Genomic DNA, 22,593 nt, shown 5'->3' with positions numbered 1-22,593 from the left:
TGTAATTCAGGGGGTTGGGAGGCCTCAATCTGTGCCCTTTTTGTGGCATTCTGTAGGAAATCTGCAAAGTTTTGCCTGGGATTTGCACAGTGGGGAGTCGAGGTCAGTTATTTTTGGGTCCTGCTATTCCTGACTGTCAGTGAGTTGTAACTGTGAGCACGTTGTTTAGTTCTTATAGCTTTGTAGCCCCAAAAAATCACACTTCAGACTGGTACAAACTGAGATGTTTCTCTGTCTACCAGTGATTACATGGTGATGACTTTATGTATCTTAACTCTGAATGTCACATAGATCATCTATTTCTACTAGATCTACTACTATTCAAGTAGTTCTACTTTTAGTTGTGATTTATTTACCTGGCTGATGTGATCGTGGCTGCTTGTTGCCTCAGTAGTGGACTCTGTCAAAGCATCTGGAAGTTGTAAATGTTTTGGGTCATCAGCCAGACATACAGCTTGTGATATGAACTTTAGAGAGCAGAACCCCTTCAGGAACAAAATGTAGTCTGCTCCATCCTGAACAGCTTGTTTAGCATTTGAATCATAGAATCGTGGAATGGTTTGGGTTGGAAAGGAGCTTAAAGCTCATCCAGTTCTCTGCCACGGGCAGGGACACCTTCCACTAGAGCAGGTTGCTCCAAGCCCCTGTGTCCAATCTGGCCTTGAACACTGCCAGGGATGGGGCAGCCACAGCTTCTCTGGGCACCCTGTGCCAGCGCCTCAGCACCCTCACAGGGAAGAGCTTCTGCCTTAGATCCAACCTGAACTTCCCCTGTTTCAGTTTGAACCCATCACCCCTTGTCCTATCGCTCCAGTCCCTGATGAAGGTCCCTCTCCAGCATCCTTGTAGCCCCTTCAGACACTGGAAGCTGCTCTGAGATCTAATGCTCTGGCTCTTGCTGACAGCTTCAGCTGATCTCAGTAGAGGTCTCCATCCTCTCATTCTATGCCAGCCTTTCTTTCTTGTCCCATGCACAAACTACCTTACTCCTTTAACTATAACAGGAGAACCCAGGACCAGAGAAGATGCTACTGGGCAGGGAACCAAGGGGAAAAGTAAGGAGCTAATTCAACTTGTCCCTCCATCCCACAGGTTTAGTGCCATTCGATGTGCTGCTGCAGTCCCCAGGCCAGTGGTTGAAGTTCCTCCAGTGCAGACGTCTGCGCAGGATGCTTCCCAGACCAAAGGTGACAGGAATTCTGCCGGTGTCCCTGCAGTCAATGGCCATGGACCATCGAGTTCTAAACCAACCCCACAGCAGCCCAAAGGGATCATGGGAATGTTTGCAGCAAAAGCAGCTTCCAAATCCCAGGACACAAGTAAAGAAGCTAAAGTGGAGTCTAAGGAGGCCCCAAGTGTAAGTTACCTCAGACCTGTTGGCAGCCCTCTGGGTTAATAGCTTTAATGAACCATGCTTTGAACTTTGCTCTTACTCGATCTAAATAACCTTAACCACCATAGCACAGCCTTGTCCACTGCTTCCAGTGCTAAGCTTGCTGTCCCCTGGGAATGCTCAGTCACTGTTTTGTAACTGTATAAGAGAGACGTGCCTTCTGTAAGTCATCTCGGGCAGAACCATGTGCTGTGCTTTTGATCTATCCACAAAAGTAGATTTTCCATAACTTCTCATCCAGAGGAGGACGTGGAGCTGCTGCGAGAGCTGGAGCAGCTCTGCTCTGGAGCCAGGCTGAGAGAGCTGGGCTGGGGCAGCCTGGAGAAGAGAAGGCTCCTGAAGGGGAGCCCTTAGAGCAGCTCCAGTGCCTAAAGGGGCTCCAGGAAACCTGGAGAGGGGCTTTGGACAAGGGCCTGTAGGGCCAGGCCAAGGGGAATGGCTTTAACCTGCCAGAGGGGAGATTGAGATGAGCTCTGAGGCAGAAGCTCTTCCCTGTGAGGGTGCTGAGGCGCTGGCACAGACTTTTCCCAGAGAAGCTGTGGCTGCCCCATCCCTGGCAGTGTTCAAGGCCAGGTTGGACACAGGGGCTTGGAGCAACCTGCTCTAGTGGAAGGTGTCCCTGCCCATGGCAGGGGTCGGAGCTGGAAGAGCTTTAAGATCAGGCTGAATGATATCTCAGACACTTTGACATTCTTTCTTGAGTGAGTATAAACCAGCACAGCTCCATTACTGAGACAATTGTTCTCTTGACATCAGTTAGGGCAAGATATACACTGGTTGAGGATCTTGCTCTTCTCCATTGTGCTTAAAAGGCTTTGTTTTGAGCAAGGAGTGCAATGTGAGAAGTCCAGGTCTTAAAAGCATCAAGGTGTTTAAACTTGAGCTGTGAGGGAAGTTTCAGAGCTTGACCAGTGCAAGACTAAACTGTTTATCTTCTCCACTGCTGCTTTTTTCCAGGATAGGATTCCATTTTAATCAGGATAATTGTTTTTAAAGCAATATGGCCAGTAAATGGGTATTTAAATGGTAACATTCCCTGCATATGTTCTGCCTTTTTTATAACAGCTGAGTGCATTTTGGTTCATTTTACTGATTTTTATAGTGAGTTTAGCTCTGGTGAAATATGTGTCTGAATACTTGGGGAACTTTAGTGTCTGGTTGCCTTTTTTCTGCATGAAACTATATGGGATTAGGAGGCCAAGCTTCCTTAGGTGGGTGTTTTGTGTATGTGTGTGTGATTTTTTTTCACTGTGGTGGTGGCTCTATTAGTGGAATTGAGCAGTGATATTTATTTCAGCAGAGCAGGGTACGTGCCAGAGTAGCTGGATAAAGTCTCCATGGTTTGGCCAATCTTTGTTCTTTCCTCTGTCAGTTACTGTGAATTGAGGCACTGATAGTTTGCAAAAAGAACAGTTCTTGTCTGGGATCTGACCCAAGTCCCAACCACTTATTTCAGTAACACTGTCAGCCATCAGATGGGAATGTGACCTAAGCTGCATTTGAAGGCCTAGCTAAGTCGTGAGTAACTTACTCATCTAGGATCTTCACATTCTCCTAAACAGGCACTGAAATCCAACACCCTGACCAGTCAATAAACTATATAGGTTTATTTTGCTTGTCCAGAAGCAGGACTTTTTGCATTTTGAGGGCTTTGCTGTGTGAATAATTCCTGTGGTTACTCCTCTGTTTACTTCTAGGTGTCTGCAACGAGCAGCAAACCACCAGCAAAGGGCAACATAATGAACAACTTCTTTGGAAAAGCTGCCATGAGTAAGTGCTTTAGAACATGCATCTGTTTGCAGAAACTGGAGTTTGAAAACTAAAAATCCTGAGGGATGTTGGGAATAGGGTTTTCTTCTTAAAGCTGAGTAGCAACTGAAAGATAACCAGTGTGTGAGCAGCAGGTTGAAGGAGGTGATCCTGCCCCTCTGCTCTGCTCTGGTGAGCCCCCACTTGCAGCACTGTGTGCAGTGCTGGTGTCCCCATCACACTGACATGGAGCTGTTGGAGCAAGTCCAGAGGAGGCCACGAGGATGATCAGGGGCTGGAGCAGCTCCCGTATGGAGCCAGGCTGAGAACATTGGGGCTGTTGAGCCTGGAGAAGAGAAGCTGCGTGGAGACCTCAGAGCAGCTTCCCGTGTCTGAAGGGGGCTACAAGGATGCTGGAGAGGGACCTTCATCAGGGACTGGAGTGACAGGACAAGGGGTGATGGGTTCAAACTGAAACAGAGGAAATTAGGTTGGATCTAAGGAAGAAGTTCTTTACTGGCACAGACTTTTCCCAGAGAAGCTGTGGCTGCCCCATCCCTGGCAGTGTTCAAGGCCAGGTTGGACACAGGGGCTTGGAGCAACCTGCTCTAGTGGAAGGTGTCCCTGCCCGGGGCAGGGGGTTGGAACTGGATGAGCTTTAAGGTCCCTTCAACCCAAACCAGTCTGGGATCCTGTGATAGCAGGTGTGTTGTTACACAGCTATGATAGGAAGCTTAAACAGAAAGGAGCACAACTCTTCCTTCCCACCCCTGCCCAGCCAAACTTGTTGGTTTTTCTTCCTATTCCCTCTTTTCCTACAGTTTTCCGTACTGCTCTTTAGGACTCAGAGGGGTTAATACTTTTGCCTGCAGCTCTTAAGGCAAAAATTAAGAGTCTTAAGTGGAATTTTTCAGACAAAAAGCTTGCTGGATGGAGATCAATGGAAATGACATATTCGTGCAGCCTAACCCAGGAAGGCTTTTTCTGTGTGTGTGTGTGTGCAGAAGAAATCTGATTTAAAGTGAGTACTTCTGGCTGGAAGATTAGCTCTTGGCCCAGTGTTTGCCAAGACCTGTTATGCAGGGCGTGTTAATGACGCTTGCTTTTCATCACAGACCACTGAGGAGCCTAGAGTTAGATGGAGGGTTAACTTCTTAACTCAAAACTGAGGGTAAAACTGAAGAGTGGCCTTCCCTTTGAGCAGGGCTTCAGACTAGGTGGCCTCTGGAGCTACTTTCTGACTTAAATGATCCAAGTCTAAAGCAAATACGCTCTTAAATAGACGTTGGAAAAGGATTGTAGGACTTTGAAGAAAGATGCCCTTATAACAAGTACGAAAGGATTCAAAGAGTTACTGGGAGGGAGTAAACAACCAAGTTCACTTTCTAAGAGCCATCTGTCAGAGGTTGCAGGGTACAGTTCCAGCACTGAACACACAAGGCACAGTACTGTTGGGCATCGTTGAGTTCCTGTTTTTGTGAGGCTGAGGGAGCTGAGGACACAGTTACTACAATGAACTCAAGTAAATTCTTCAGGTGTAAGAAGAGCCCTAGACCAAAGTTCAGATGCTGGAAACCCAGCAAACTGCGTGGTGAAGAGGACCCAGTGGTGATGGAGAAAGCTTTGTGGATGCATTCCCATGATTTCCAGTGGGGTTCACTTCATGGTGTCCTGTCAGGGAACACTTCAAGGACACTTGAGGTGGCTGCAGGGAAGGAGCAGAGTAGAATTGGAAATTCTGACGTGTTTAGAAGAGAGAGGGTGATTCCAGGAGTAAGATTTATTCCCTGCGTGTTTTATGTCTCTCCTGGCATCAGAGATTTCCCCCTTGCCAGAAAGTCCTGAGATAACAATAACTGGGTCCTTCAGCTTTCTGCTGTTGATCATAAATAAGAGAGCTGTCAGTCAAGCTCTGCTCCGTGAGATATTTTCCCTTGCTCAATGAAGCAGCCAGCCTGTTTTCCAAGCACTATCACAAAGGTGTTGGCATGAAGTCTCAGCCCTCTCAGCAGCCTCTGTTCCTACTACGAATGTGCTTGATCTCATTGTTGAGTACTTTTTCTTTGCCTGGGCACCTTGTGCTTGTGGTGATACAGGTTTCTAACGTGCCTGTTCTTCATTTCTGGTGGGGTAGAGCTGCTGAGTGAAGCTCACAGACTGCCATCAGGTGCTGGTGTGCTGCAGCACCACCCATCAGGTTGATAAATACAGTATTTTGCTGTCTACTCCCTGCTATCTCTTCTCTGGTACCAGATTAAGCCTTTTGAAGCAGAATTGTCCTTGTAGGCAGAAGAGGATGTTTCTTAATCACGTTCTGTGTAGAACAAGAAGCCATTGCACTTACTGACAATACTAATCATGGGCTCTAATGTTATGCAGGATGGAGACTGCGCACATGTCTCTTTGCTCTTCATCAGTCCTGATTCTCCTGTTTCCAGGCACTTTTGTGCTTGACTGAAACTCTAATTTAGAAAGAAGCACCTGATTATGGATCAGTTGCTCCTTTCTAAACCCTGGATGTGGTGTTATGCCAAAGGGAATGTCTAGGAGAGGGGCTCCCAACCTTTGTGGAGTGCCTCAGGTCCTGGTGACTATCAGGGCTTCTGCCTCTTAGACCTCTTGTAGAGAGTTTAACTGCTGTGGCACACTTGGCTTGCTTACGTTGTGCTGTCAGGAACAGCAGAACCAAACTGGTAAATGATTTTGTTTAGCCAATCCTTTGTATGTTGTCAGTCAAACTTGAATGCCCAGTGGTTGTTCTCTTTGTAATGGTTTGTCCACAGATAAACTCAAAGTCAACTCTGTGCCTGAGCAGCCAAAGGAGGAGAAAGAAGTAGTCAAGCCTTCAGTTCCTGTAGCAGAACCAGAGTTATCCCTTAATACTGTTGTAGAGAAACCTGGGAAGAAAACAGAACCTGCTAGAATTCAACAGAAGGACAAAAAAAGGTGGGTGACACTGTTCAGGATCCCTGTAATCTGTTAACCCACTTGTTGATGGCCAGCATGGAGCTGGCTGGTCATACAGTGCTGGTTCACCTCCTGTTTCCAGCTTCTAAATTGCATTAAACCATGCTAAAATGGGCTCCCTTAGAATTCTCTCCTCATATTTCTTTTGCATTTAGTGCTGTAGGTTCCTCGGGGCCATTTGTGCCATTGGATATGGAAGGGACATGGTCCAGGTAGTATTCAGTGGTGGCTTTCCATGAGACAACCTCACGCTGTGAGGAGAGTTAACATAGACCCTGCAGGCAATCTGGGGAGGCTGGCAGGAGCACCTGTACTGCAGGGAAGGTGGTATATTCCCAAACTTATATGTACACAGCTTCCAGCACACAAAGTTCTGCTTGTTGATTTCCATAGCTCGTGTAGTGCTGCTTTCAATGTCGCTGGTTTACTTTGGGCTGAGGCTCCAAGTCAATTTGAAGTTGAGCCCTTTGTGTTTCATCCAACCCAAACTGACAGAGACCAAAAATCAGTACAAGCTGATGGCTCTCTGGTGGCCTATGAGTAATTAATTGGTGGTCTCAATCTGTTTCTAACTAAATAGGTAAGCACACCACCACCCAGCCCACCATCACAGCTAGTGCTCACTGGTCTTCTTATTGCTAGTCTTAGTCAAGAAGCCAAGGGCCTGGAAGCTGCGTGTTGGCAGTGGGATGTTGGGAAGGCCACTTGGGCTGTCCCAGCTCTAGGAGGCTACGTGGGCCTTTAGCCTCCAGGCTTGTTAGTCTGACACGTCTTGCCAACATTCAAAAGAAAGAAGCTCTTTTATTTTTCCAGTAGTCTTTAAAAATGGCTCCAGGATTCTGAGACACTACCTCATAGTCAGTCAGTGGCAAGCAGGCTGTCAAAAGAGCTTCTGAGAGATGCTGTTGGGGACATTAGTGTTTGGGAGCCTGAGCTAGAAGAGACGAGATCAGAAATGCGCTTTTGCCAGGGTGCTGTGGCCAAGCTAGGTGAGGTACTGGGCAAAACATGGGGCTAAAGAAATCCTCCTTGTTTTGGAGAACTGGATATGGGTATGGGTGAGAGGCTTCAAAATGCCTCTGCACCTCTGCCTGATGGTATAGGTGAGTATTCTTCAGTGTATGTGATGGCTTCAAGAGGTAGAGAGATACCTGATTTCCTTGCTAGCAGTACTTCTGTCATGAACATGCTCATCTAAACACACATGATGCTTTCATGCACACACAAGGGATAACACATATTCATTCCTCTTTTCCCTTTCTTCTTATGGCAGTAAAATGAAGAGGGTGGACAAGTCGGATAATGAGGAAGAAAGAGAACCTGAAAATGTAAAGAAGAAAAGGAAGCGAATCAAACAGCTTCAGTCCGACAGCAGTGATGAGGAAGGTAAAAAAGATACAGAAACAATCAGGCATGGAGGTCAGGGGGCTGATTTTAACAATATTTCTATCTGAGGCTGTTGGTCATTGATTGAGGACTTGTGGTTTAGAGGACTGAATGATTTAAACTCTAAGTCTTTAGGACTTAGAGGATTGTAGTTTCAAGGACTAAAGACCATGCAAATGGCTGCGGCTTGAGCTCTCTGTTTATCTTGTGCTGCAAGCACTTGGGCATAGAGTTGAGATGCTGCAGTCATTCAGTCTTTGTTTTAGCTTAGCTCAGATCTGGCTGTCTCCTCACCAAGTGTGCTGCCAGTCACGCTGACGTGTGGGAAGGAGATTCTCAAATCTCTTGTGAAAGAGAGCGCGCCTTCCAGAGCTGTGGGACTGGTCATAACCAGTTTATCTGGTGAGTAAGCACTCACAAAGTGACCTTCCCCCTTCCCAGGGTCATTTTTAGTATCTTTATTCTGGCTGTTTATAGAAATGGTTTGGAAGAGAGCATTGGAAGTGAGACATCCAAAAAAGACAGATAATAGAGAAACTGGAGGCAAAGCAGTTGAGCCATATCCGATGCGACTTCACGTCTCCTCGGTGGCTCTTGGCTTTGAGAGGAGGAGGGTGCCCAGAACGTCGCAAGATTTGGGTTTATAATGAGGAACAGCAGGGCTGGATTCCAAAGAATTTGGATAATTGAGGTGACAAATGCCGTTCAATACAGATAACTGGAAAAGAAGTCGGGATCGAGCTGGGGAGTATGTGTGAAATGGAGCAGTCATCCAGCAAACTGATCAGGAAAAGAATTTGGGGATCATTACAGGCAAATAATTGAAACCACCAGTTTGGTGTACAGCTTCCTGTCAAAAATAGGTGCAACATGAAATAGGTTGTGTTAGTGAGGAGGTGACTCCAGCTGGAGTTGTTTGCTTATTCAGTGTGGCTAGCAGATGAGAAGCAACCATGGAATGAAGAGAATCTGCAATACAAATCAGAGAGGTGAATACTGTTGGATGTGTTAGCAGTCTCCATGCCACCTTAGGCCTATTTTCATGGGTTCTCTGCTGCCCAGCATAATTTCAAGTGATCTCTGTCATCAGGCATCCATCACTGCTCAGGCTGTCCCACAGGATGATGAATCTCTCGAGAAGCTGTTCTTCATGATCAGCCTTAATTTCATCACATTCCTGTGTGCAGCTCCTTGTTTGGCCATGAAAAAAATATATATGCCCACACTCTTTGGTATTTATTTCTTTAAATGTTTGTAAGTTATTATCCAGTCTTTCCATTTACTCATCACTCAGCCTCTTGACAAGCTGTGGTGTTTAGCTCTGAAGAGGGAAGATTGAAATCAGCCCCTTTGGCCACTCAAAGCGCTGCTTCTTGCTGGGCTGGAATCTCTCAGCTCGTCGGCTCCTCGCTAGCAGGAGTGGGCAGAAATGAGCCCCGTGTTGCAGGCGTGCAGGAGGGCTCTTTGAATCATGGAATCCCAGAGTGGTTTGGGTTGAAGGGACCTTAAAGCTCCTCCAGTTCCAACCCCCTGCCACGGGCAGGGACACCTTCCACTAGAGCAGGTTGCTCCAAGCCCCTGTGTCCAACCTGGCCTTGAACACTGCCAGGGATGGGGCAGCCACAGCTTCTCTGGGAAAAGTCTGTGCCAGCGCCTCAGCACCCTCACAGGGAAGAACTTCTGCCTAAAAGCTCATCTCGATCTACCTAATCTAATATAATGATATCTGATTCTAATCTTGAAGCATTAAAGCTTAATGGTTCAGTCTTCCCTTTGCTGCTGTGAGTTGGGGACCCTCGGCCTCCTGTGTTCATGGCAGTGCTGTGAGCATGCAGCAAGTCACCACACAGTCTGCTTTCCTTCTCTCCTTCTGTTAAAGCTCTTTTCATCTCCTGACAGTAAGCAGTGCTGTAAGACTGTCATAAATTGAGGAGCACTTTCTATAGACTCATAGAACCCCAGGTTGGAAGGGACCTCAAGGACCATCTGGTCCAACCTATAGAGAGTACTGCAAACTCCTGCTTGCTGCATATCCACTTTGGGGTTTGAATATTAGAGCTCTCTGGTCTCTTGTTGAATATCTGTAGTACCTTTAGCATGTGCTGAATGGTTGATGCCTTTGAATGTGGTGCCTTCTGCTTTCATTCATGCCAAGGTTTGCTCCAGAGCCTGTGTGTGTACTCCTACCTGGGTGCCTGCAGTAGGTGTGTTTAGTTCTGCCTTGTTTCATTTGAGCTCTTAAGTGTCAGTTAACTGGATTTGCAATTAGAAGCCATCAGTCTGGTCCTCTGGTCAGTTTGGGAGCACAGTTGTCTCATTAATCTCATTTGAAGTAGCTTTATGCATTGAGAACAGGACAAGTAAGGCCACTTACCCAGTCACTGTTAGGTTGGCTTTTGATTTACTCCTATTTAACCTACTGGAGATGTAGGCAGAAAGTTTGACTTTCCATTTGTAGACCTTCCCTGTTGCTGCTGTTGCTCTTCCTGCATCATAGTCCTCTTTGTTCTTTCCATGATATGGAGCTTTGTGTTGTGGATTAGAATTGGAAATTTATGCAAATTATAGCTTATATATACAAATCTGGGTATTATTGATTAGCTTGGTGCTATTCCCTTCTAAAAGGGAAAGATGGGAATCAAGAGAGCTTCTCTGTTCTTCCTTTTCAAGCTAATGGCTATTTAAACCACCCTGATGAAGTTTGTGTTCAGCCTTTAGTTCTGCTGGTTGACCTTCTAAATCCAACTGGATGAAAGGAGAGAGATTCGAGTTCTTTGAAATACTCCTACAGAATCCAAACTGACAATATTCCATTCAGTATTCAAATATAAGGATGTAAGTTGGATTAAACAAATAACTATACATATCTATCCTATCTATCTATATATAGCAGCTGGGCTTTGAGATCATTTATCCTTGGAAAGGTTGGAAGCAGGTTTCTCCAGAGACCAAGGTCGATTTTAATCAGCATCAGGGAGGAAAATAGGGCCTGGAGTGACATTGTTCCACGCTGCATCCCAGTGGGAGCAGGGAGGAAGGCACCATATGCTGCCCAGCATTTGGGAATCGCTGCCGGACAGGGCACGGTGCATCCACCACCTGCATAAACCCCCCCTAGATGATCAAGGGGTAAGTTTTAAATATGCAAGATGCAATATGGGAAGCTGCACCCCCAGGGTGGGGATCAGAGGCTGAGAGCGTGGCTGCTGCTGCTGCTGCTAACCTGGCTGACCTCCACTGGAAGCAAAGGAGGAGCATGCAGGGCCTGGGGCAGGGGTGCAGCTGCAGATAGCAGGGGGTGCTTGTCCACAGCCACTGCTGCGGCTGAGCCGTGTTCAAACAGGGCTCTACCTGTGTGCATGTAAGTGCATGTAAAAGCACTGCCGTTTTTCAGGCAGATTTAGCCCCATTTTGTGGATTTGAAACAACTGATGATCAGATGCTGCGAGGGCTGGAGCAGCTTCTGCCCTGGAGCCAGGCTGAGAGAGCTGGGCTGGGGCAGCCTGGAGAAGAGAAGGCTCCTGAAGGGGAGACCTTGGAGCAGCTCCAGTGCCTAAAGGGGCTCCAGGAAACCTGGAGAGGGGCTTTGGACAAGGGCCTGGAGGGCCAGGCCAAGGGGAATGGCTTTAACCTGCCAGAGGGGAGATTGAGATGAGCTCTGAGGCAGAAGCTCTTCCCTGTGAGGGTGCTGAGGCGCTGGCACAGACTTTTCCCAGAGAAGCTGTGGCTGCCCCATCCCTGGCAGTGTTCAAGGCCAGGTTGGACACAGGGGCTTGGAGCAACCTGCTCTAGTGGAAGGTGTCCCTGCCTGTGGCAGAGGGTTGGAACTGGACGAGCTTTAAGGTCCCATCCAACCCAAACCAGTCTGAGGCTCTATGATGTGAAACACTGTATGCCTGTATTTATATAAGGACAGGTCTTTTGCATCGTTCTATGTTAGTCTGCTCTTTATATACTGAATATAGCCCAAAATAAGCTCTTCTTACACGAGTGTCAGCACATTGTACCAAGTTGAATATACAGAGAAGGCATAAGGCACAATCCTCTCCATTTAAATGATTTTTCATTAAAAAGTTATATTGGTATGAGGGTGCCTTAGTCACTGCAGGTTGTTTTGCTTCCAGTGCCAGAACAAACTACACAAGTGCGTCCACAGAGGACAGGAGGTTTTGGCAGCTTCAGCTATACCAACACAGGCAGCATTTCACAGTGTTGACAAGGGTTTTACAGCCACTTTGGAGGGTGATTTCAGTGGCACTGTAACCTCCACACTCGCTCTGTTTCGCAGGGCAGCAGCACTAAAGCTTCTCACAGGTTTTTTTTCCAGGCAGGGTCAGAGCAAACTGAACAAAGCCAGGATTTACATCTTTGGTACATCCAATTGCCCAACTTGTATCCATTTCATGCAGCTGTTGCTGTTGAGTAAACTGTGGGCAGCAGCTAGAGGTTGACTCAGGAGTTAGCACATGTCAGAGGGCTGTGCTGGCTAGAAGAGGATAATAAAGGGATAGAGAAGCCGCTTGGTGGTAGTCCGAAACGCTCTGACGTGGGGAGAAGGTGCCTTTTGCCTGCCAAAAGCTGGGGGACTTGTTTGAAGGAGGCTGAAAACAAAGCCTAAATCTGCCCCCAGTGAGCTGACACACTGCAGATACCTTCAGCAGCCTCTGCTTGTGCTCAGCAGGCTGCTTTTCACCCCCTTTAGCCCTTAAAACTGCTTTCAAATTGGTGTGGCTGGCCCGAGCAGCAGGTTTGGTGCAGGGCAATAGATGATCTTTCCAGCCTCCGGTTGCTCCGAGACTGCTAAATCCTGGGAATTTTGAGTTCCCTGCGGCTCCTGGGCCGCAATCCTGCCTGCTCCAGCAGTTAACACCTTAGAGCTGATCCCTTGGTTGGTGTTTTATCCTCCCGCAGCTGCCAGCCCCAGCTCTCTGGAGCAAGGTGGAATACCGAGTCATGTTATCCCGCTCTGTTTGCATTTCTGTGCCTTGCTTACTGAAGTAGTTATGAGGCTGAGCCCTTGTTTGAAGAATGTCATTTATTATTTAGCCTTGGCAGCCAAGCACTGTTTCACTTGAGCCCTTCTTAACCTCCGAAGGTCACTTGGCCTTGTGCCTGGCCAACAGTCATAACTCTGAACACTGACCTAATCGCTTGGGACAGCCACGGATCCAGAATTCCTGTTACAACAACGGGATGAATGCAGGGCTGCAGCCAGGGGAGCTGGGAGCAGAAGCCAAGCAGGCACCCTGACCTCCCATCCAGCCTCATCCGTGCTGTGCTTAAGCAATAGGTCAGATGAGGAGTTTCTTCCCCCTCCATTCTTAGCTCTGCCCCACGCTTGAGGACCTCCATGGCAGCGTTTCCCACTTGGATTTGGAGAGGATTCCTTAAAGCCACTGTGCTGCGTGGTGCAAGGTGCTGCTCCTTCCCCTCTTGCCCTGCACTGGTTTTGCTTCCCCATCAGGGCTCTGTCCCTCTGCCAGCCCCACAGAAGAGTGACCCTGGCTTTCCCCTTTGTGAGTCCCACTAAGGCTCTGTTTGACGTTGCTGGTAGAGGCTCTAGAACTGGTTTTACTCTTTATGAAGGTGGCCTTCACTATTTCAGCCACTTTTGGCATTAAAATGATTCCACTCTCTGTCCTTGCACCCACAGGAGAGCACAGATGATGGCACATGAGAGAATGGGCTTAGTTTTGGGGTGGTTTGGTTGCCTACGAAAGGTTGAGGTGTCCCTTAATGCTCTTTTAGGATGGGTGATACTATTATTACACTTAATTCTTGGATTAAGGTAGTTCCAAGCTAATAGCATGGATTGTCTGGCATGTGTAGCACCATCAGTAAGTGTTATAGTGATGGGGGAGAGGTAGGGAAACTGAGGTCAGCCAGTGATTTGGGAATATGTAGCCTTAAACCCTGACTCCTTCAATCTCTAAACAAATTCCAGCCCCTCTTTTTAATGAGCAGGTGAAATATATGGCTAAACCTGCCAGTTTCTGGGCCTGTTTTTAAAGTGGAACTGATTTTTGGCTTACCAAAATCCCAAATGCACTCCTCCCATCCTATCTCACCCTCCTTCCTTTGGGAGCTGCAGCCCATGGCACTGGGTGAGCCGTCTGGCTGGGGGCTGACCACTCCAGACAACTTATCCTGAGTGACAACCTGTAAACCTTGGTCTAAATACAGGTTACAAGCAATTGCTCAGAGTTAAATGATACTAGTGAAGACAACGGGGTAGCATTAGCCTTGTGTGCTATCAAAGTGTTCATCTTCTTAGCAGGTATCCCACCATCTCCCACATCTGAGGAAGAGAAAGCTCCATCTCCACCTCCTGTACCTGCCCTGAAAACTGAACTGGAGCCTGCATCCACAGAGGTAAGAGCTGTGATTAACTTCTGGTTTTATCTAACTCGATGGGCATTGCCCAACCTCTTTTCAGATGCTGAGGGGGAAGTCCTGTTTCCCTGTCAAGTCCATCACATCATCCTGCTTGAAAGAATCCACCACATTCACTAGTTCCCTCATTTTCTCACTGTTACTTAAACTCTGGCTTTTCTGCTGTCGTAGGCAGCTTTCTGTTTTCTTCTCTTTTCCCTTCCTAACAGTTCTATGAATCGTGGCTCATATTTCAACACTTTTCCCTCTGAATCTTGGCCTTGGGAGCCAGGGCAGGGCCAGAAATGAAACCAGAGACTTGGTATCCAACCTTGTATCACAGGGAAGCTGCTGCCTAAGGGGGTGGGCTGGAGTTGGCAAGAAGTTAACCTCTGAGCAGAGAAAATACACGCAGGTTTACTGCAAGCGCAAGCGTGTCGCATCAGTTCTGGTGTCTTGCACAGCTTGTTGCTTCCTCATTCCTCAGAGGTTTGATGGGACAACCCCAGTGCCACCTTCTCACGTAACTAAACACGTCACAAACTGTCACATGGCTCAGAAGAGGAATGTCCCCCTGTGCTGGCACACAGGAGAGCTTGAGGTCTCATTTCACTTGTGTTTTCTCTCTCTGAAATTTGCCCTGGTGGGATGGAGTGAATTGTGGTATCATCAAAACTGAGACTGGGATATCCAGGGAAGAGACAGGATTAACTATCAAATCATGCTCAGCTTCATTAGAGGGACTACATTTCACTCCCAGAGCTGATGTTTTCATGATCTGTGCACGGGGCCTTAACTCCTGATTTCTCACAAGACTTCAATGTCCCTCAGGTTTCAGCTGGAGGGAGGAAGAGGAAACGGAAGCGTGTGCTAAAGTCCAAGATGTTCATTGATGATGAAGAAGGCTGCATGGGTAAGATGTCTCCTACACCTCAGTGGAACTATATTGAAGATGTCTTGAAGATGTTTACAGGCCAGTCTCTCCCAGGTTGAGAAAGAGGTTCACAAAATCACTTTGTTATTCCACTTCAGCCTCATGCTGCAAGACTGAAGTAACTGCCCTTTTGGTGAAGGCCTGCGTAGGAACTTGTGGAGTTGTAGCTGAATCCTGACTCTTTTTTGATGATCGAAAGGAGCGTGAGCAGCAGGTTGAGGGAGAGGATTCTGCCCCTCTGCTGCGCTCTGGGGAGACCCCCCCTGCAGTCCTGATCCAGCTCTGGGGCAACAGCACAAGAGGGACGTGGAGCTGCTGGAGCGAGGCCAGAGGAGGCCCCGGAGCTGCTGCGAGGGCTGGAGCAGCTCTGCTCTGGAGCCAGGCTGAGAGAGCTGGGCTGGGGCAGCCTGGAGAAGAGAAGGCTCCTGAAGGGGACACCTTAGAGCAGCTCCAGTGCCTAAAGGGGCTCCAGGAAACCTGGAGAGGGGCTTTGGACAAGGGCCTGTAGGGACAGGCCAAGGGGAATGGCTTTAACCTGCCAGAGGGGAGATTGAGATGAGCTCTGAGGCAGAAGCTCTTCCCTGGGAGGGTGCTGAGGCGCTGGCACAGACTTTTCCCAGAGAAGCTGTGGCTGCCCCATCCCTGGCAGTGTTCAAGGCCAGGTTGGACACAGGGGCTTGGAGCAACCTGCTCTAGTGGAAGGTGTCCCTGCCCATGGCAGGGGGTTGAGACTGGAGGAGCTTTAAGGTCCCTTCAACCCAAACCAATCCATGATTCACAGTTTTTCTTTCAGTTCTTCTCCCTTCCCTCCTGCCACCATGAGCACTTCTGTCATTTGCTTTACTCTCCAAAGCTACAAGCTTTTAAAAATATCACAGAGAGAGATCCAGGTTTTTGGTTAGATTTTGGCTGGAATCAGTTTGCTTTGATGGTTTTGGGTATTGTTAGGGGAGTGGGATGGGGGGTTTTGTTCTTTTGGGGATAAAGCCAAAGCCATGCAGCAGACCTTGATTCTATGTTAATATAAACTTCAAAGTATCCCAGATAAGGAATAAGTTGGGGCTTAAATCCTTGTGTGAGGGTTTCTGTTTCTGATAAGGACAGCTCTGCTTTCGGGAGGGAAGAGACTCTCTACACAAGGACTGTGAGCCAGAGGCTTTGAATTCCAGCCTGACTGGACCCTGCTTCCTCTTGTGACCTGGGGAAAGCTGTGCAACACCCCTGTGCTTTCCTCCCCTGTGTCCTGACATTGAAGTAGAGCTGCAGGAGTTCAGAATCTATTATTTAAAGGCTTAAAAAACTTGAAGAGGGTGGAATGTGGTTTTGTCAGCTTAATTGTATGGGATGCTTCACGTTCTCCAGCCTTGCTGATGTCAGGGGAGCTCAGCCAGTCCTAGGAGAAGATCTGTTGCTGTTACACAGGTTTGTCACTGTGCATGAGCACAGAGAGACACCGACCTGCTTGGCCCAGGTTTGGAGCTGCCTGGATGTGAGTCAGCTTGTGTCTGTTTGCACCTATCTGTGTAGTTGTATCTTCTGTTTCCTATTACCTTTGTGTGTCTCCTTTAAAGAAACACTATGTTGGTAAGTGAAATCTCAAATCCTGGAGTCGATGTCCAAGTCTTGGCCTTGCACAAAGCTAGTGAGTGCTTTGGCTGCTTGTGTTATGGGGTGTTTTGCTCTCCCATCCCAGATAGAACCATTAAAACACTTGGAAGGAAAATAGAAAGCATTAGATGAAGAGTGGGGTTGAACGAGATCTGCATCCAGAGCTTGCAGGAATGACTGTTCCGGGTTCAGCTTCCAGCAAGGAGTGCTCTTCTCTTTCTTTCCAGCCTTTTCCAAACATACCAGTGCTGGGAATATCGCCTGCCTTTCCCTTCTCCCCATTCCCAAGTTGTTTAACAGTCTCTTGTGAAATCCAGACCTTTAGTTTTACAGTCCCCTCCACTACCATTATGTGAGAAGGGAAATGCAAGCCCCTGTTGTCCCTTTGGGAGACAGATCCTCTGGGATGGAGGGAGGGCTGGAGCTGGGATACTGAGGAGCAGGGAGGAGTGACTGCTTTCTGTACTAAACCCTACCAGTCTCTTGCACAGAACTTGCCATCTGGTTATTGTCCAGTTTCTCTCCTCCCCTCCCTTTCCCACCCTTTCCATGCTCAGGTCTAATCACTGGAAGGGGAAATAACTGGTATATCTCTCAGGTTAAAGTAAATTGTTGTTATTCTTTGAAATATAGGGGCTTTTTTCCCCTCTCTCCCTGCTGTCCTTTTACACAAGGTCCAGGTTTTAAGAGATGTTAAATCCTAACATTAGGATTAGGCTGAACTTTAGATTTCTCCATGATTTTAAGAGATTATTTTCACAATAGCTGCAATAGCAAAGAATTGGTGTCAAAAAGCAAAACTAAGTTAGGGATTAGTCCTGAGGGAAATTGAGCAATTAAAGTATCTGTGGGGTTAAGCACATGGTTTGTTACCATGCATCAGCTGGGACTCAATTGTGTGCATGCCCTTAGTCTAGAGCAAAGGGGAATTGCTGAGGGTTAAGCTGGTGCATTTCTACCTTGCACTTCCTGAAGCTTGAAAGGATGCACGTAGAATCCCAGACTGGTTTGTGTTGGAAGGGACCTCAGGATCATCCAGCTCCAGCCCCTGCCACGGGCAGGGACACCTTCCACTAGAGCAGGTTGCTCCAAGCCCCTGTGTCCAACCTGGCCTTGAACACTGCCAGGGATGGGGCAGCCACAGCTTCTCTGGGAAAAGTCTGTGCCAGCGCCTCAGCACCCTCACAGGGAAGAGCTTCTGCCTCAGAGCTCATCTCAATCTCCCCTCTGGCAGGTTAAAGCCATTCCCCTTGGCCTGGCCCTCCAGGCCCTTGGCCAAAGCCCCTCCCCAGGTTTCCTGGAGCCCCTTTAGGCACTGGAGCTGCTCTAAGGTCTCCCCTTCAGGAGCCTTCTCTTCTCCAGACTGCCCCAGCCCAGCTCTCTCAGCCTGGCTCCAGAGCAGAGCTGCTCCAGCCCTCACAGCAGCTCCGTGGCCTCCTCTGGCCTCGCTCCAACAGCTCCACGACCCTCGTGTTGTTGCCCCAGAGCTGAACATAAGAGCTGAAAGGCAGAATCTACATTTAAAAAGCAAGAAGATTGAGGTCATACAATCCAGAAGCAACTCCATGGACTTGTATATTGAAATATATATGTGTATATTGTAGATAAATTTGTCTTATGGCACTGGTTTAAGTTTTGAGCTTATGTAGTTTGAGTTACCAGTGATTTAGTGAGCCTGGCTCTGAGCTGAACATCAGTAAGTATCTGTCTGCATGCCCATATCTGCTGCAAATACAGAGTTTGAGTTCAGCTGAGATAGCAGTGAAAGAAAGTTGATCTAAACTGTGTTATCTTGCAATTGGAGGGGGTTCAGTGCATGCATTTGGACTTACCAGTGGTTACTGACAGGGGTGACAACATGATAACTTTATAAAGCTCAGTAAGTGGCCAGTGCAGTTAAAGCTGCTCACTGAAAACCCCCTCACCTCTGAAGGGGGGTTAGTTTGGGTTTCCAGTCCCTGTTTGAGCATCTGCTAGCACTGCCATGCAGGATTTCATACCATTCCTCTTCCCAGCCGCTGGTTACGTAGAAAACCTGCTTTAATTTGATGCATTAATACAAGTGAAAGCCAGATTCCCAGAAGAAGGGAAGTTGGGACATCTGTTTAAAGGAATAGTGTTGCTAAAGAAAAATGGTTTGTTAGAGGAATCCCAGAGCACTGCTGGGAAAGCTGATACAACAACATTTACTAGTGTCTAACCATGGCTTTCATCAGCAGAGCTGACTCCAGTTTAATATCCGTGAGCCTTGGTTTATATTCCTTAGCTTTCCATCCCTGGATGCTGACAGCAGTGAGCTGGCAATCCCATTCAGAGCCCTTGATTTCACTCATGGGTTTGGTTTTCCTGGGGTTTTTAAGGGATTTCTTTCTATATACCCACCTTTATAGAAAGAAGCTGCCCTCAAGGTTTTGTGCTGCTTTATCTCTGAGATGTGCTGTGTTTGCTTCATGCTTCCCTGACTATCTGAGGTGCTGGTGAGGGAAGTATGGGCCTGTCTCTGGGTTGTCTTGTCTGGATTTTAGGACAATCTGATTGATTTTGGTCCCTGTGGAAATCAGACCAACTCAGAATGGTGGGTTTTAACCACAAAAGAGACAGTCCATCATCTGATGCTAAAGTATGGATTCCGCTCACATTCAGATTCCTCACTTTCTGATAGCTGCTCATCAGCCTCTGCAACGTGAATTGATGGTCTTCAAGTTGGGCCTTCTTTCTAGAAGAGGGCAACACTTGAATAGGTTTGGAAAGGGAACTGGCTTCTTGAAGGACCTTCCCAGTGGGGAGCCTTGGGCTGCTGCTCTTGAAGGCGTGCATGTGGCATGCATGTGTGTGGTGACATCAAACCGGTTGGAAAGAGCTGGATGACACTGGAGAAGAGAAGGCTCCAGGGAGCCCTTAGAGCAGCTCCAGTGCCTAAAAGGGGTACAAGAAACCTGGAGAGGGGCTTTGGACAAGGGCCTGTAGGGACAGGCCAAGGGGAATGGCTTTAACCTGCCAGAGGGGAGATTGAGATGAGCTCTGAGGCAGAAGCTCTTCCCTGGGAGGGTGCTGAGGCGCTGGCACAGGGTGCCCAGAGAAGCTGTGGCTGCCCCATCCCTGGCAGTGTTCAAGGCCAGGTTGGACACAGGGGCTTGGAGCAACCTGCTCTAGTGGAAGGTGTCCCTGCCCGTGGCAGGGGCTTGGGACTGGATGAACTTTGAGCTCCCTTCCAACTCAAAGCAATCCATGATTCTGTGGTTAAAGCTCCTGAGTCATTAACCTGCCATCTTTCACTTAAGAAAGAGGGGAAGCGGTTTGAGTCAGTGCCTGCAAAGCCCATCCAGTCATCTGGTTCTACTGCTTGACCTTGAGCAATGCACTGAATTCCTTTATCTGACATGTTCTCCTTGAAGCCCAAATGCTCATTTCCAGAAATGCTCATTTCCTCCCCTGCAGCAGGGAGGTCTCTACTCCGTGGTACAGAGGCTTAACCACCATCGTCTGTTCTTCTTCTCTTTTAACCAGTGACTGAGAAGGTTTATGAGAGCGAATCCTGTACAGATAGTGAGGATGACTTCAAGACCAAGCCACTAGCTGCACCCAAACAGCCTGTGCTGCCTCCGAAGAAAGAACCAAAGGAAGAAAGGAAGAATGTGAAGAAAGGGGCAGCTGTTGCCAGCAGAGCCAACAAACAGGTCTCCATCATGGGGTTTTTCCAGAAGAAATGAACTGGGTCTTTCTCCTGGTCCTCTTGGGACCGTTGCTCTTCTTGTGCAGCGTTCTGCAAGCTGCTGCATGGGAGGAGGACAACATGCAATCTTCACTTACGTAAGATATCTTGCTTACTGTGTAAGTAAGCCCTCTGGACTAGATTTTGTGTCAGAGAAAAGTGTAATTCCTGACTGCAATAACTTCAATCCTCTTTACTGAGCGTGGGAAGCACCAGTTAGAAGCAAAATCTAGAGGAAACTCCTGAAAGACTCCTCATTTATCCCATCAAATCTTATTTTTTAATATGGCCTTTCACCTCCTCGGTGCTGAGGCCTCTTCCACAGTGGAGCAAACTAAGAGTTGAGTTGTGGCATTTTTTCCCCCTTCTTTTTACACCCCCAGTTCTGCAGATTGATGTAAATGGTCACATTGGGTTGAAGCTGTAACGTAACCGGTCTTGAGGCATACACACAAATATTGAACATCTGCTTCAGCTTTAACTGAATGAAATGAGCTTAATTTTCCCCCTAAGACTGGTAAATAGTTTTTGCTCTGCCTTTCCTAATCTTTTTTTGGACAAAGCAGCCCATATAAAACTCTCTTACTCTTTTCTTCCTTGAACATATCCTCTGTAAACTCCTCGGATGCCTAATTATAGACCCGGGACACTGTTGGTGCTCTGTGTCTGCAAAAACATCTCTGAGGCTTCCAACCCAATTGGCTCCGGGGTAATTGGGGGAAGGCTTTGCTGTTATTGGGAAAGCAACTGTATCCTTATCCTTGGAAGTTAAGGAGTGAAAGGGAAGGGTGATTAGAGGGCACTGCTGATAACACCGCTCAGGTGTGTTGTCTATGAAGAATTCCTGCTTTGGGGTGTTGTAGGGTTTGGGTTGCCTGAAGTGATTTTTTTTCCAGGCATAATCTAGACACCAGAAGAGTTGTTTTCTAGGACATCTCGTCATCTGCCTGCTGAGGGAAGTGTGTCACAGCAAACAGTGCTGAGGAACCAGTCACTGGGGATGCATAAAGCACTGCAGGCCCATTTAATCAGAAATGAGGCGCCAGTGTGGATGCTTTCTGGTTTTCTGGTACTAAATTTGGTAGATAGATGGAAAAGAGCAGATTTTCCAGAGGTGGGTGCTGAGCATTTCTGAAGCTGGGATTCGAGGGCCCCAAATGGGTGACTGATGTCATCAGTGGTTACTTCCAAGCAGTGTTAGGCCAACATACGTATGGATATACATATACATATTGGTTTATAAAGAGTTTGTGGCTGGCAGAAAGCTACATAAAGCCTGAAGAGTGTCACCAAGGAAGAAATGTCTTCAGGCACCTAACTGAAATCCAACCTTTGACCAGTAAGACCTATTTACAGTTGTTCTGACCAGGAGATCAGGTTGGTGACTCTGAATTTGAAAGCACACACCCCTAATAGTGACCAGCAGTTGTCTTGGTGGAAGTCACATCACCCTGGGCAGCTTGTGCCCCCTTGACATGCAAGAGGATCTCCTTCAAACACCTACAAGCAGCAGTGTCTCTGTGTGCCCACCAGTGTGTGCAGGCTGGGGTGGTTCAGCTGCTTGACACATAGAGCACTGCTGTCAAGGTTGGTTGAGGGCAACCTTAGCCCCCTCCCCATGTAGCTCCTCAGAAGCATTAAGAACTTAAATTCGGGACTTTCTGAGTTGGAGATGGGTAGGATTAAAACTGGGAAGATGAGGAAAGCCACAAATGACACAGTGCTCCCAGACATCCAAACACAGAGCCCACTGCACGAGCTTAAAGAGGTTTCATGCTCTCAAGGTTGGAGTGACGTGGGCAGCAGAGGTCCATGGGGAAAGAATGAACCACTTTGTTCTGCCTTTTATGAAGGAAATTTAACTGTTAACCACACTGCTGCAGTGTTCCTGTTTCTCTTGCTGGAATTGAGGGTGTATTTTGGAAAGTAATGATAAGTAACAAACCCATTAAACACTTTTTTCTTTTGTCCTTGCTACTCATTAACTGTCCATTAATTCTTCACCCCAATTTCCAAGGTTGCTGTGACATTTGTCTGCGTGGAAGGATATCACTGATGAAGTGGGTACAATGTTCTTCCATCAAAGCCAGGGCTGGAAGCATTAGAGTGCTTTCTGGCATCTGAAATGTGAGAATACCTCGAAATACCAGGATTTGTATTGAATTTGGACCCCTTTTTGTCTCATTCCCATGGCAGATGTTGCCAGGACGTGGTGTCCTGGTGCTCTTGCACCTCACCTCTACCAGGGTCTAGCTGGAGCTCGCTGCTCCACCCCACCTCCCTCTATAACCAGCTCAACGTCATAGGCGACTTCCTCAGGAAAATGACTTAATGTCTGCAGAAGCAGGACATAGGAGAACTTCAGACTTCCCAAAATCATGATCTCATACTCCCTGCTCCTGCGCTTCATGGGCTGCCAGCCTCAGGGGGCCTCAGGTCCCTGGTTGCCCCCTTGGCGAGGCTGGAGCATCT

The 22,593-nt window shown here is 47.7% G+C and overlaps 1 protein-coding gene across 2 annotated transcripts in view; it reads left to right on the top strand.

The window, feature by feature from the left end:
- The window catches only part of POLD3 (DNA polymerase delta 3, accessory subunit), a 33,644-nt gene extending 11,542 nt beyond the window's left edge, over positions 1 to 22,102 (top strand). The window contains exons 6-12 of one of the 2 annotated variants that reach the window (XM_030477166.1): positions 1,093 to 1,357; positions 3,091 to 3,163; positions 5,926 to 6,088; positions 7,383 to 7,495; positions 13,773 to 13,867; positions 14,699 to 14,780; positions 19,917 to 22,102. In XM_030477166.1, coding sequence (XP_030333026.1) covers positions 1,093 to 1,357; positions 3,091 to 3,163; positions 5,926 to 6,088; positions 7,383 to 7,495; positions 13,773 to 13,867; positions 14,699 to 14,780; positions 19,917 to 20,119 — 994 coding nt within the window. In that variant the 3' untranslated portion in view covers positions 20,120 to 22,102. Of the gene's footprint in view, positions 1 to 1,092; positions 1,358 to 3,090; positions 3,164 to 5,925; positions 6,089 to 7,382; positions 7,496 to 13,769; positions 13,868 to 14,698; positions 14,781 to 19,916 lie in introns of both variants that reach the window. The other variant, XM_030477164.1, reaches the window with a different exon arrangement.
- Positions 22,103 to 22,593: the final 491 nt, after the last annotated feature.

Source organism: Strigops habroptila, chromosome 2, assembly GCF_004027225.2.
Source record: "Strigops habroptila isolate Jane chromosome 2, bStrHab1.2.pri, whole genome shotgun sequence".
Lineage (NCBI taxonomy): Eukaryota > Metazoa > Chordata > Aves > Psittaciformes > Psittacidae > Strigops > Strigops habroptila.
This window is presented reverse-complemented; position numbering and strand designations above follow the sequence as displayed.